At 42.7% G+C, this 14,692-nt stretch overlaps 1 protein-coding gene across 4 annotated transcripts in view; it reads left to right on the top strand.

The window, feature by feature from the left end:
• Positions 1–14,692, top strand: part of GAB3 (GRB2 associated binding protein 3) — a 71,934-nt gene that overhangs the window by 39,510 nt on the left and 17,732 nt on the right. For 3 of the 4 annotated variants that reach the window (XM_036271506.1, XM_036271504.1, XM_036271503.1), the window contains exons 2-4: positions 5,626–5,929; positions 9,435–9,654; positions 10,227–10,705. In XM_036271506.1, coding sequence (XP_036127399.1) covers positions 5,626–5,929; positions 9,435–9,654; positions 10,227–10,705 — 1,003 coding nt within the window. The remainder of the gene's footprint in view (positions 1–5,625; positions 5,930–9,434; positions 9,655–10,226; positions 10,706–14,692) is intronic. The other variant, XM_036271505.1, reaches the window with a different exon arrangement.

The raw sequence follows: 14,692 nt of genomic DNA, 5'->3' as shown, positions 1-14,692 counted from the left end.
TGTGCCCTGGGGGCCAACAATCCCATTGTCATTTTATAAGTTACTTTCAAATTGATAATGTTTTGTATCCATTTCTCATTGGTTTACTGCAATTACACCATAAGAGAGGCAGAACAAGGTTTATCATCTTCATTTACAGATGGCAGGACTGAGGTTGACAGCATTCGAGTTCATTGCTCAAGGTCACCCAGAAAGTCAAAAGTAGAATCAAAATTCAAATGCATGTATCCTGACTTTCAATTCAGCCCCTTCTTTTTTTGTACTCTTTCTCTCAGTCATAATTATGGATACTTGTTTGCAAAATGATTCTGCTTTCTGGATCCTCTTGGCCCAGGATATGCTCATCCTCACAGTCTTCCCTGAACTGTTGACCTCACCCTTTTCCATCTTGGCTTCCCAAGCTGCTCATGACAGGCTCAGCAGGGGACACCAGAGGGGAGAAGGTAGAGTCTAGTGCAGCCATTGAAGCCAGCAATTTTGCACTTTTAAAATGTAAACATCTCCCAGTTAGAAGAGGCAGCAAGCCCTCAGGTCCTCACACTCTCTGTGAGTTACCAATTCCTTGACAAAACAGCACCCTTCTAACAGTTCACTGAATGAATCGATGAGTACGCCCTATCAAGAGGAATTGTTTTAAAAATCCTTTTATCATAAAAGAAAACACAAATATAGCAAACCACATTTTAAAAAATGTATGGCTCAGTAAATTACTATTTAAACATTTTTTTCCTTTATTCATTTAGAAGGGAGAGGGAGAGATAAAAACATCAACTAGAGAGAACATTGATCGGCCGCCTCCTACATGCCCCTCACTGGGGATTGGGCCCACAACCTGGGCATGTGCCCTGACTGGGAATCAAACTGGCAACCTTTTGCATAGGTTGATGCTCAACTGCTGAGCTGGACAAGTAAATTACTATTAGAACCCCTTGTAACCAGCAACCTGTTGAAAAATAACTTTGCCACCCATTGCCTAAGGCTCTCCATGTGCCCCATCTTGATCACAACCTCCTCCTTCTCCCCATAACTAATTATTACTCCTGACATCTATAGAAATCTCTCCTTTTCCTTTTTTATGTTTTTATCACTCCAATGAACACCCCCTAGACACTATCATTTCTTCTAGCACGTTGAAACATTTTTTATACATCCTTTAGGTGTAATTTATTTCAAAGATTTTCCACCTGCCCTGTCCTTTCTTTTTCTTATCATTTATCTGCTGAAGAACCTGGGCCTTTGACGTGCAGAATTTCCCACAATCTGGCTTTTGCCTCATACCAGGCTATTGAAGGTACAGAGTGTCTGCTTGTTTCTCTTCCTGAGTTGGCCACTGTTGATACTTAATCCTTATACTTATGAATTCACTGGGGATAGCAAAATGGTGATATTCTAATTCTATCATTTGTTTTTCTTTATTAGTCAGAGTACATTTATACAAAGGTATTTCCCTTCATCTGCTCAGTGGGATGGCTTATCCAGGAAAGGCAGGATAATGCTCATTTCTTTTCCCTTACTTACTAGTTTGCAAGATAATGAAGTGGTTCCTTCACATCCTCTGAGGATGACAAATTCTTTTTTATTTTATACTATCATGAAAACTCATGGATTTAAACTTAAACATATTTTTGGATTTAAAGCCACTGAAATGATTATACTTATTAAATCTCAAATTGTTCCATCTTTGTCCAGTGGGAACTTCTTTAGGTTAGTTCCTGTGTCATTTGGATGTGACACTTTATATTTGATAACTTCCTTGTGGCACTGTTTCACTGGAAAGAGTTTTACTTTGGTACTGGATGATTGCTTTCAGGGGTCTTTGTCAAATGTCTCCCACTTCCAGAGGCCTATAAGCCTGATGGGACAGGACTGTACGTACATAGCCTCTGGTTCCACCTACTTAATAAAGAGTTCCAAGAATGCATCTTTTCTGTTTTTGCATAATTACAACAGTTAGGTAGAGATTTAAAAACTGGAGGGGGAACATGCTGATGAGTTTGCCCAATTTAGTATGAAAATGATGCTACATCCTATTCAGGTTACTGGTGACTGTTCTTTTTCCTTTCTGTTCTCCTGCTTGCCTTCCAGCTCTGCTGAACAGCCTGCACGCACACATGCTACTCTCTCAGCCCTTCTGCAGCCTTAATTTAGCCATCATTTCCTTCTGGAAGCTTCCCTAGACCCACCAATCTGATAGAGATATCTGTCTTGTGTGTTACCATAGCATTTTGGCTTTCCCTTATCACTGCACTTATCTCACTGACTACAATTGTCTGTTTCTCCAACTGCCCACTTCCCCTGCTGCCCACAAGATTGTGAGTGGCAGGGCCTGTGGCTTGTTCACCTCCATTTCCTCAGTTTCTGCACAGTGTCCAGCGTATTAGTAGCCTATTAACAGATACTTGTTGAACGGATGAGTGAAAATCAGACTTCTCCATGTCATGCTCCTCTGCTCACCCACCACTCCCGGTTGACGTCTCTACTAGCACACTCATTACCCTGCGTTGAACCCACCCATTTTGTTTTCTAACCCCCTCTTCACATATCCCTGCCAAAGTGGCCTTTGGAAAGTTTGGGGTACTGTAGGCTCCCCATGAAAGCTTTTCTTAGCAGGCATGTATGACATTCTTTCATCCCCAAGGCCCCTTCCTTGTGCCCATGTCATCACGGGGAGCACCAGGACGAGGCCTTACTTTCCTATTTGCCTCAGTCCCCACCAGAACTCCAAGCTTCCCGCCTCCCTCATTCCAAACCTCACAGCGACACTTGAGCTCCTTTCCTCATGTTTAGTGTCTCCACTCCATTCAATACCATGTTTTCACAGCAGGGATTTTTTTCAATTATTAATTTTTCTCTCCCTCCTGGACTAGTCCCATGAACATACAGACATGATGTTATTTCTCCCATCTTAAAAACAAGAACTTAATCACACTGCTTTGTCCCTCTTCTGAGCAGCCAAACATCTCCTCAGAGCTTTACATTGTCTGGAAAGGCAGAACCAAGCCAGTGCTCACCTGCCAGGCTCTGTTTCCCCATCCCTGCCCCAACCCAACATGGAGCAACTGCCCTCCTTCTGATGGCTCCCCCCTGCCAGACTCAAAAGGTTTTTTTTTTTTTTTTTTTTTTTTTCTGAGGTATAATTGCAGGTTTTTGTGCCCATTGACTTTTCCCTCTTCAGTGCTTTATCAGATCCTCTGCTGCCTCGGATCTTATGATCCCTGGGCAGGGAGGGAGCTGAGAACACTCCAAATGGTGGTTTTTCCTTTCCCCCTGGCCTCTTGGTCAAAGCTGGTGGGCTTATAAATATGTCAGGCATAAATGAAGTTAGAGATATAAAAGACTTCCGGTCCCAATGGTCACCATGCCTCCTGGCAGAGCCCTGTACTTCCTGCTGTCACACATGCCACTGCACAGGAGAGCAAACCACAGAGCTATAAATCTCTCCACTTGCATTTGCCAACTGCAACTTCAAGCCTAACCAATAGAAGAAAGCCCTGCTGTCAGTCTGTCAGCCTATTACCCTTGTCTGTGTTCAATTCCGTCCAGCAGAAAGCAAGCACGTGCTAGCCACACAGGCTGGCCAGATGGCATGCACTGAGCAAAGGGCACCTAAAGGTAAAAGATAAGGAACTCGAGGAGTCCTCAATTCTTTCTCCCTGTTTCTAGGGGACAGCAGGGAAGTTGACAGATAAGAGGACTCCTCACAATATCACAGCTATGGTCATTTTCAAATACCTCTTTCCCCAGGCTTCATACCCAAAAAGGTAGTTATCTGTGTATCCATTGGGATTTGCACCGCTTCTTGGTACTGTCTGTAACAAACATTCTAGGTCAGGGCTGAGGGGAGAGCCGAGGAGGCTTAAGTCCTCCTCAGTAGTTCCAGTGGCATGCAAACCAGTCAGCCATTATCTCAGTGCTGGTTTCTTTGCAGCATCAATCCCTTTTCTTTTTTGAGCTTGGACTAAGCTTTGCCTGATCATTTTACCTCAAGACTTGACTCTTTCTAAGATTTTTATTGCACTAAGAAAAGTTCCCTTCAATTGTTACAGTGTTTCCCAACAGGACACTGATAGTTGTAAGACAGACAATTCCTGTCCCCACCCTGGCTTTTATGACAAGCAAAACACGCTTATTTTCAGATGTCCTGTAGGGCATCTCAGTCCCCAGTTGAAAAACACTGTGATTTAGGTGGGGGGTGGGATGCATGTGTCTTCCATCTTTAAAAAATAATCCCTTGGCCCCAGAGATCTCTCTAAAGAATTGGCTGTACATCACTCTCTACTTTTTTTTAAAAAAATTTTTCTTTATTGATTTTAGAGAGAGGAAAGGAGAGGGAGAGAGAGATAGAAACATCAGTGAGAGAGAACATTGATTGGCCGCCTCCTGCATGCCCCCCACTAGGGATTGGGCCCACAACCTGGGCGTGTGCCCTGATCAAGAGTCGAACCGGTGACCTCTTGGTGCATGGGTCGACACTCAACCACCGAGCCACACCGGCTGGGCTATCCCTCTCTACATTTTACTTCACATTGATTACTGATACTTTCACCCTCACTTGAGTTCAAATCCATTGCTACGGCACCTTAGCTGTATGATCTTGGGCACATTAGTCAATTTCTCAAAAAATTTCATACATAAAATGGACTTAAAATAGGTATGTCTCCTAAAGTATAGTTTTGGAGATTAAATGGGTTATGGTAAAACACGTAGAAAATGATTTCTCACATAAGAAATATAAGTCGGCATGTGTTACTTAATTCTCTTAGAATTCTACTTGTATTTTAATCATCTTGGGGATTTTATAGAAAGACAATCATCAACTTCAGATAATGTTAATCCTCTCTCCTCTCCAATGTATATGATTTTTCTGTGTTTTTTTTTTTTTTTTGAGAAATTCTTTAGAAGTTAAATAACAGTGTTAGATGATACTAACAGTGTAGGGGGGCACTCATTTGTATGTGGTTTTATTTATTTATTTATTTATTTATTTTAGATAGAGTAGAAGGGAGGGAGGGAGAGAGAGAGAGAAACATTGATGTGAGAGAGACACATCGATTGGTTGTCTCTTGCACAACCCCGACCGGGGCCGGTGATTGAACCTGCAACCCAGGTATGCACCCCTGACTGGGAACTGAACCCGCAACCCTTTGGTCCACAGGCTGACACTCTAACTGCGGAGCCAAACCTACTAGGGCTGTATGTGATTTTAATATATGATTATTGGCTTTAGGATTGAGATAATGATAAGAAAGCTTCCTTCTTGTTCTTCACGACTAAGTGTTTTTTCTTTTTTTTCCTGTTTGTTTGTTTTTTAAGCCTGAGTATAAATACATATGTATTACATGCCCTTGCTGCACTGATTGTATAATTCTGGTCCTTCCACCTGTGGGTGTGAATCCTATTAATACATTCCCCGCAAATTATCTATTCTATATAATCACTGAATAAAGCAGACTTGAAGATGGCTCACTAGTCCTTTAATACAAAATGGGGTGGACTTTGTGTTTCATTGTTAGAATGGCTGATTTACTTCTTTTTGCTGTCCTTGTCATGAAATAGGTTCTTGGCAGAGTGTGAGAAGCAAGAGCAATTGGTCCAGTAACTTCTTGTTGAATTGCCTCTCTGCAGGCCTGGCGCAAGCGTTGGTTTGTCCTCCGGCGGGGCCGCATGAGTGGTAACCCTGACGTCTTGGAGTACTACAGGAACAAACACTCGAGCAAGCCAATTCGCGTGATAGACCTCAGCGAGTGTGCAGTGTGGAAGCATGTGGGCCCTGGCTTCGTTCGGAAGGAATTTCAGAATAATTTCGTATTCATTGTTAAGACTACTTCCCGTACATTCTATCTGGTGGCCAAGACCGAGGAAGAAATGCAGGTGTGGGTACACAGCATCAGTCAGGTCTGCAACCTTGGCCACCTGGAGGATGGTGCAGGTGAGAGCAGAGTCGGGGGTCCTGTGTACTAAATGGGTATCCTGGGATGTTGCACATGCACTGGAGAGCATCTGTGGGAAAACCATTCAAGGTGCCAAGCCCACCTCCTCTGAGGGTGTTTTGGCAGGCTAATTTATACCAGAATTGTTCCCACCCACCAAATACAGTACCAGAAATTTCTTCCTTTCACCTGGTCTTAGACTTCAGGTCTGAGTGTACCACACACTGAATAATATAGGTAATTTCAATGGCTTGGAAGCTGTTCTGTGCCTTGGCTCTCATAAGCCACAGGGAATGCATTCAGTGAAAGTAAAACATGGGTGAGGATGTCCTGTAGGGCTCTGATTTTCCCCATGCTGCTGCTGCTGCTGATTTTCTAGAAATATTAACTGTCGCCATCTTTCAAAAAATCATGGAACTCCAGTTATTCTGTTACCTATTTTATTGCTTAGGTCTAGATGGTAGAAAGACAGAACTTGGCTAATTATAGGCAGGAAAGAATTCCTCATCTCTCCAATTGGCTCAAGGTTTCTGTAAGGGAAATTAGCTCCAAGTTTGCTCTGGGCCATTTCTAGGCAGTGGGAGCAAGTGACCCATGAGGCTCGTTCTTCTTCTCTTTCTCTCTCTCTCTCTCTCTCTCTCTCTCTCTCTCTCCCCCTCTCCCTCTCTCCCCCCCCCCCTCTCTCTCTCTCTCGCCCTCTCCCTCACACACACACACACACACACACACACACACACACACACTGCCCTTTGTATGTAATATAAATATACTAGATATAATGCACCTAGGATTTCAGTTCACTCCCCTTCATGGGTTTTGTGTTGGGCAGCATTCCCTGATTCTCAAACCATGGAACTTTCAAACTGACTCCTTGTAGCCTTAGGCTGATAGACAAAACTTGACTCTTAAATCCCTTGGTCAACATTTGCTTCAACATTTCCACTGTTCCTTGTATGCTTATCATTGGCCGCTGAAATATCTACATTAAACTCTAGGTGGTGGTGGAGAGTCAGAGTTGCATCTGTAGGACAAGCATGTGAGAGAGTGTTTCTTGAGGACAAAGTCTCTCTCTCTCTTTTTTTTCCACGAACCAGGGAAGCTTATTAAGTGAAGCTACTCAGTCACATTGTTGAGCTTTGACAGCACTCAAATAAAAGGAAATGAAGTGATGGCGAGTTCTTTACCTTTGCTACAGCAGATGAAGCTTATGAGCAAAGTTGCAGTGAATGCTCCCTGGCTGGATTCTCATATGGCAAACAAACGGGGGCTCCCTGACCAACTCCTCCAGACTTGCTGCTCACTCTTCGCCACCCTAGTCCCTACCTCAGCCCAAACAAGATGTATATTTGTGTATCATGTTACATGTTTCCTCTGTTTCTTCCCTCATCCAGGAGTTATCCTAAAACATAGATACCTAACACGTTTCCTAATATTCAAAGAGGAACAGGAATGAGTAAGGCACCAGGCAGGAAATGGAAAGCTCTGGCATGAAGTTGGAGGAAGCCAGAAACCCCCTATGACCTCTTTTATTCCCTGTATCTCCCCTTAGTTTTTAGAAGGATGTGAGGGCAGAGTCCTCTTCATCTGAGAACCACACCCTCAGGGCTTTATGTGGCTTTTCACATATAGTGTTTGGTTCTGTCTCCAGCAGCCACAAGTAGTCAGCACACTGTGTGGACTCTGGCCAGGAGCTCCATTTAAATGCTTTTGCATTTTAGCTCATCTTATCCCTAGACCAATTCTGTGGCATATGTACTATTTGCAGCTCCACTTGACAAAAAAGAAACTTGGAGCAGGAAGGTAACTTGCACAGGGTCACAACAGTTAGATAGTAGAGCCTGGACTTGAACCCAGGCAGTTCTGAGACACTCTGACTCAGGAATTCTGAACTCCTGCCAACTTGGTTCAAAGGAAAAATAAAAGCAGGCTTTTCATTGGGAGTTTCTGAATGTTATGCTTCTTGAGAAATGTGGGCTTTACTAGCCATCACAACACTCCATTTTTTTCCTTATACATCATTAACAGTATTCTTTATTTATGTGTTACTTGTCTGTCTCCTCTGGTGGACAGTAAGAACAGAGTCTTTGTCTTGGCTGTATTGGCAGAGTTAGAACAGTTCTGGGCACATAGTAGGTGCAAAGTAGGTATTCTATATACAAGGGTGGGCAAAAGTAGTTTACAGTTGTTTGTTTGGAAAAATGTGTAATAGAAGAATAAATAATAATAGAATAAACTGAGTTTTGTTTACTCACAACTGTAAACCCACTTTTGCCCATTCCTGTAGACATAAATAAAAATCTATATATGCATACATACATATATACAGAAATGTCTATGTAAGTACATACATATGTATTTGATGTACATAAATATATATGTATATTTGTTGAGGGAATAAACAGTGATGCAGGCCTGCAGTTGAAAGTCATAAAGAAGCTGTGTGTAGCCCAGCCAGTGTCACTCAGTTGAGCATAGACCTGTGCACCAAGAGGGTGTTGGTTCAATTCCTGGTCAGAGTACATGCCGGAGTTGCAGGCTCAATCCCCAGTATGGAGCATGCAGGAGGCTGCCGATCTCGATGTTTCTATCTCTCCCTCTCCCTTTCCCTTCCTCTCTCTAAAAGCAAATAAAAATATATTTTTTAAAACAAGAAGCTGTGTGTAGACTATCTAACTGCAGATTTTTATACCAAGGATCCTTTTTTTTTTTTTTTTTAATTAACACATTGTTGACCGGCAATTTTACACAGAAGTTAACTCATGTCACTGGCTACTTTTTCGTAATTGCGTATGAAAGTGAAACAATCTAAATAAATTTCAGTATACTTTATTTGTACATAATGAATTTAAGTGAAACTTTGCACATATCTACTACATATTATATTTTATACATATTATATGTTTTAGTTTTTTGTTTTGTTTTGTTTTTTGGTGTGGTATACCATATAGCAATCACCTTTTAAAACACACACTTTACACGTTCTAGTTGGAATTATTTTTATACCAGTGACTATTTTTTCTAAAACATGATCTTTTAGTTGCCCTGAAAGCCTAAAAGGTGAATCAATATAAGGAGCTCTCTTAGAAGGACCAGAAGTGTTAGGTTCTGAGCTGCACTCATTTGAACTAGCAGATATCCATTCCCTAGCTTCTTCAAGAATATAGAACAGTGTGCTGTTTTTCAAACTTCGACCCTCAGGGCAGAGTCACAAATAAAATAATCCTATATACCCTGAGTTTCAAAATCGAAATAGCTAATGCAAGTGCAAACCAAGTTAACTCGTGAGCGGTCAACAATGTGTTAATCGATTCAACACTTCACTCTTGGAACATTGGCCTTCTTTCCCAGACATTGTTTATAGCTTGGGGAAATAGTCTCCTCCATCAGTACAAACACCAGCTGTGATTTGCATCTTCTATTTGGCTTCTTTAGATGCTGTTTGAGAAATTGCAAGTGAGTGTTATAGCCATTCTTAAATGTTAACCTGGGAAATGATTTCTCCAGCAGATTCCATGGAGAGCCTCTCTCACACGCCCTCCTCCCTCCAGCCATCCCCTGCCAGCTCTCTTCACACCGCCCATGTTGTCAGCTCCTCCTTGCCAAGAGATGACCCAAGCTCTAATACCATAGCCACTGAAGAAACCAGAAGTGAGTCAGAGTTTCTCTTCCTTCCTGATTATCTGATTCTGTCCAACTGTGAGACTGGAAGACTACACCATGCCAGGTATGCTTATGCGCCAGACTCTCTGAATCAGGCCTCCAACACACTCTCCTTTATTTGAAGAGCACCCATTGCCTCCTCTTTCAGGGTCTGTCACTGAGATGTGTGCACTGTTCCTGACAAAATCACTCTGTTTAGCTGTAGCATCTTCTAGTGGGTGTATCTGCCCTCATTTCTTTTCCTGCTACTGACAAGGTGGGGACAGATCACTATCAACCATTGTGGAGGGTGAAGCATGCGATATACTAAACAAAATGAGTCATGTATTTTAGCATTGTGGCTTTCATTTCTAACCTTGCATTTTCATATGGAAAAAAATCAACAAACCATTTTTTTTTTCCTGCATCAAGGGGTTGGTGTGACCAAGGGTTGTAGAGGTAATACAGCTATATAAGTAAAATAAAAGGTGATACTCGATGAATGGGATTGAAGCCAGCATGAGTTTTGTGGTGGATAAATGGCTTTCTTCTTCAGACTTCTGCCAAGGGTGTATCAGTAGTGTCGCTGTGGTACAAACTTCAGCTGCCAGGGACCTGCCACATTTCAGTCAAGTTTACGTGCTTTTCTTCCCTCAGTTTACCCACCAGATGTGATAGCTGGTCAAACTCAGACCGTTCATTGGAGCAGACTTCATTCGATGACGTTTTTGTTGACTGCCTGCAGCCGCTGTCCTACATTAACTTGGTCCACCCCTCAGCCCCTGGTAATGGATCTCAGGAGGCACCTTCCACAAGGCCTCAGGCTGCCCTGACCTGGAGTAGAGATAACAATGGGCCATCCAGGGACCACTTTTCTTCAACATTGCTGGAAACTTCCTTAAATGCCACCATTCAGGTAGATAAAAACCAAGGTTCCTTGCCCTATGGGGTAAAAGAACTAGACATTGTGTCCAGCACGCCACCTCCCCGCCCCCCCAAGCCAATCCATCTCTCTGAACGGCGCCAAGAGGAGCAGCTACTGTGGAGTGGACACAGCAGCATCAAGAAGCCAGAATGCGCTATGGCACCAAGAAGAATCTCTCTCTCTGGTTTAGATAATGTGAGAACCTGGAAAGGTAAGTGTTGAATGCCAATATTCAGGTACAGAGAGAAGCCTGACTCTTCTTAACTCCTTGGGTCTCTGTAGATACTGAAAGAAGTCAGAGCCCTGGTCCCTTAGGCATGTCTCTGCCCATGTGATGGCCTCCCCACCTGCCACTAAATTCTTGGTGTTTGCTTGGAGTCACTCGGGGACCCACGTGGTACAGAAAGTGATATATTTTACATCAGCTCTGCTTGATTCCATTCTTTGCCTCTCACATGCATAGTGAACTCTGAGACAATAGACTAGCTCTTTTCTTCTGTTTTCAGCAATCCCATCAGCCTCATTCATCAACCCACCAGACATATTTTTTTCCAAATTCTAATTAGCTAAAAACTAGTGATATGGCTTTTACCATGCTGTCATCATCAGTGAAATGCTAAGCCAGTCCTATCAGCTTGGTCCATTGCCATGCCCTCCTGGAGCCCTCTTTTGCCTTTTTCTGTAAAGCTCTTTATTCTCATGGGGCAATTGCTTGCTCACGCTCTCTCTCTCTCTCTCTCTCTCTCTCTTCCTCCCTTTCCTTCTTTTTACCAGTTTCTCTCCTTCCCTCCCTCTCTCTGTCTTTCTCTCTCTCCATCCAAATATAATCACTCCTACACTCATACCTATATGGCCACATTTCAAAGGAACTTAGAAGTTTGAGGAATGCAAACTCACTTCAAATTGTATAAATTTCTCATTCTGACTGAGGAACTGAATCACTGGCAAAGACCCCCTCCAATGAGCCTAATGATATGACCATTACACATCACTGCCTTCTGATAACCTCGATGAAATGAGTATACAGTTGGTCCTCGTTTATTGTGGTTAATCAGTTCCAGACTCTACCGCGATAAATGAATTTTTGCGAAGTAGGATTCTTTATTTATAAGTCAAATATTTTCACAGTTAGAGCATAGAAAACCTGTTTACAACCTTCTAAATACACTTTTTAACATTATTAGAGCCCTCTAGACATGAAATAATACCCTTTAGTCACCATTACACTCATATTACCCAATATATTAGACAAAATAAGAGAAAATAAGACATATTAGACATTAAAAATATCATTATTATTATTGTACATTTAATTACACACACTGTTCTTACACACAACCACTAACCTATGAAAATAGTGCAACTTGTTCGATGATGAAGATGAAGAGATGTACTGCACAGCAAAGAAGAGCAAGGTTACAGCTCCTCTGAAGGCACGACCTCAGTAGGAGAGTCTTCAGGTGGTGCGGTATCTTCAGCAGGTGCGTCGTCGTCTTCTGCTGCTGAAGGAGCGCTAGGAGTAGACAGTGGGTATCTGGGTGTGTGGCTGAAGAACATCATGATAGGCAGTTGCTGGCACTGTCTTTTCATATGCGTGAGGAGGCTTTTGTAGGGTTCTATCACTCCATCAAGTGCATTGTGGAACCACAATGCACACATCATTTGTGGGTCCCATTTGCCAGTCATGTCCTGTACTACCTTAATAGTTCTCACGACTTGCGAGAGACGCTCAAGTGTAAGGCCAACTTCCTCCTCCTGACCCCCAGGAACCTCTGGCTGCTCTTCCTCCTCCTCACTCGCAAACTTAGTCATCTCCACCAGATCCTTGTCAGTTAAGGGATCCGAATGTGTCTTCAGCAGCTCATCTACGTGTTCTGGATGATACTCGCCCTCCACAAGGATCTTCTGGAACGTGTTGTTCACGTAGTCCTCTGCTGCAGGCTGGTCAGCAGAGGCAGCTTCTCCATGGAGAATGATACTATTCAGATAATACCTCTTCTTGAACTTCTCGAACCAACCCTTGCTCACCGTGAAATCCATGAACGTTGCAGAGGAGGGTCCTGATTGAGGTTCGTCCACTGTAAAGCACTGATAGAGCTGCCTCACCTTCTCCCGGATGACCAGTGAATCCAGTGGAATGTTTTTCTTGTGGCTGTTACTGATCCAAATGGCTAGGGAAGACTCTGTTTTAACTATGAACTTATTACTTGTCACGATGCACTTTGCTTCCTTGTTGAAAGAGACACTAGCCGTTGCACGGATGTTCTTTTCATCTTTATGGATGGAGTGAATGGTAGACTCATTCAAGTCATAATGGCGGACAATGTCCATGATTTTCTTGCCATCTTTAATCATATCCAAGAGTTTCACCTTCTCCTGGATGGTAAGCATCTTCCTCCGGCACTTAGTTTCATCGTCAAAAAGCTTAGAAGAAGCAGCACGTTTAGGAGCCATCGTGGGGTTAGATAAAATTTCTCAGAAATTGCAAACGCTTACAAGAGCAAAGATGCTTCCGATGCATAGCGATGTAGAAGCGTGTATGAGGGAAATGAACTTGCATGAGGCTGAGCCAATCAGTGGCCAGGATAGGAAGGGGATAGGATAGCCAATCAGTGAACAGCACACACTGATTGGCTTGGATCACCACACCCGATTTTTGGGAAAAAAGTTATTGCTCACACATAAGGAATGGTCAAGCGGTTTCACCTTGCATTGAAGGATTTGTGGGGGTGCTCGAATACATAGGCCTACAGTCCATACGTAGAGTAATTTTAATTGTAATACAAGAGTGTATAATTGACTCAGACAATTGAGAGTGCGCTGTATCATTTTCACTGTCTTGATAAACTTTTTAATGAATATTTTTGAAAAAACCATGATAGAGTGAAGCCACGAAAGTCGAAGCATGAAGTGGCAAGGGATGACTGACTGTATGCTGATTACCCAAAGGGTCTCAATGTGCTAACATGTGAGCAGTAGACAAAAAGGGAAAACTGAAAGAGTAGACAAGCAGATTTTGGAGAATGAAATGAATAAAATCAGTAGAATAATACAATATGAAAATGAGTCTCAAAGCAAAAATGGATCTGATAAAGCAGAGGGAACATATAAAAGTGATTTCCTTCCCCACTCAGGTTCAGTGGGAATCGATGTTCGTGAGTGGCGGCAGAGTGTGGACAGGGTTCATTATTGAAGAGGATTACGTTATATCTGTAGATAAACTTGTGAAGATTTGACATCCTTACAATGCTGACTTTTTGGTTCATGAACAGGAAATATCCTTCCATTTATATAGGTCTTGGTTTCTATAACAGAATCACTGCTGTGTTCAGACTAGACTGAAGGAAAGCAAGTGTAGAAGCAGGAAAAACAGTTAGAAGACGCGTATAGTAATTCAGTCTAACTATAATGGTAACTGAGACTGGATAGTAGGTTTTGAGTTTGTTTTGAATTGGTTAGATGCTTTCTGATTGGTGTTTCAGGATTTTTAGGGTATATTCCTAGAAGTGGGATCACTGGGTCAAATGGCAACTCAATTTTTAATTTTTTGAGGTAACACCATATTGTTTTCCATTGTGGCTGCCCGGTCTGCATTCCCACCAGCAATGCACTAGAGTCCCCTTTTCTCCACACCCTCGCCAACACTTGTTGTTTGATGATTTGTTAATGGCGGCCATTCTGAAAGGTGAGGTGATACCTCACTGTTGTTTTAATTTGCATCTCTCTGATGATTAATGATGTTGAGCATTTCCTCATATGTCTCTTGGCCATTTGTATGTCCTGTTTGGAGAGGTGTCTCTTTAGGCCCTCTGCCTATTTTTTTTTAATCCTTACCCGAGGACACTTTTCCATTTTTTGTTCAGGTAGAGTGGGAGGGAGAGAGAGGAACAGAGAGAGAGAGAGAGAGGAACAGAGAGAGAGAGAGAGAGAGAGAGAGAGAGAGAGAGAGAAACATCGATGTGAAAGGGAAACATCGAGTGGCTGCCACCTGCACGACCAACTAGGGCCAGGGACAAACTGCAACCCTTAGCGGGAACCGAACCCAGGTCTCTCTGGACCGCAGGCCGATGCTCTAACTGCTGAACCAAACCGGCCAGGGCACCTCTGCCCATTTTTTAATTGGGTTCTTTGTCTTCCTTTTGTTGAGTTGTGTGAGTATTCTATTTATTTTGAAAATGAACCCCTTATCTGATGTATC

Source organism: Molossus molossus, unplaced genomic scaffold (assembly GCF_014108415.1).
Source record: "Molossus molossus isolate mMolMol1 unplaced genomic scaffold, mMolMol1.p scaffold_m16_p_2, whole genome shotgun sequence".
Classification (NCBI taxonomy): domain Eukaryota; kingdom Metazoa; phylum Chordata; class Mammalia; order Chiroptera; family Molossidae; genus Molossus; species Molossus molossus.
This window is presented reverse-complemented; position numbering and strand designations above follow the sequence as displayed.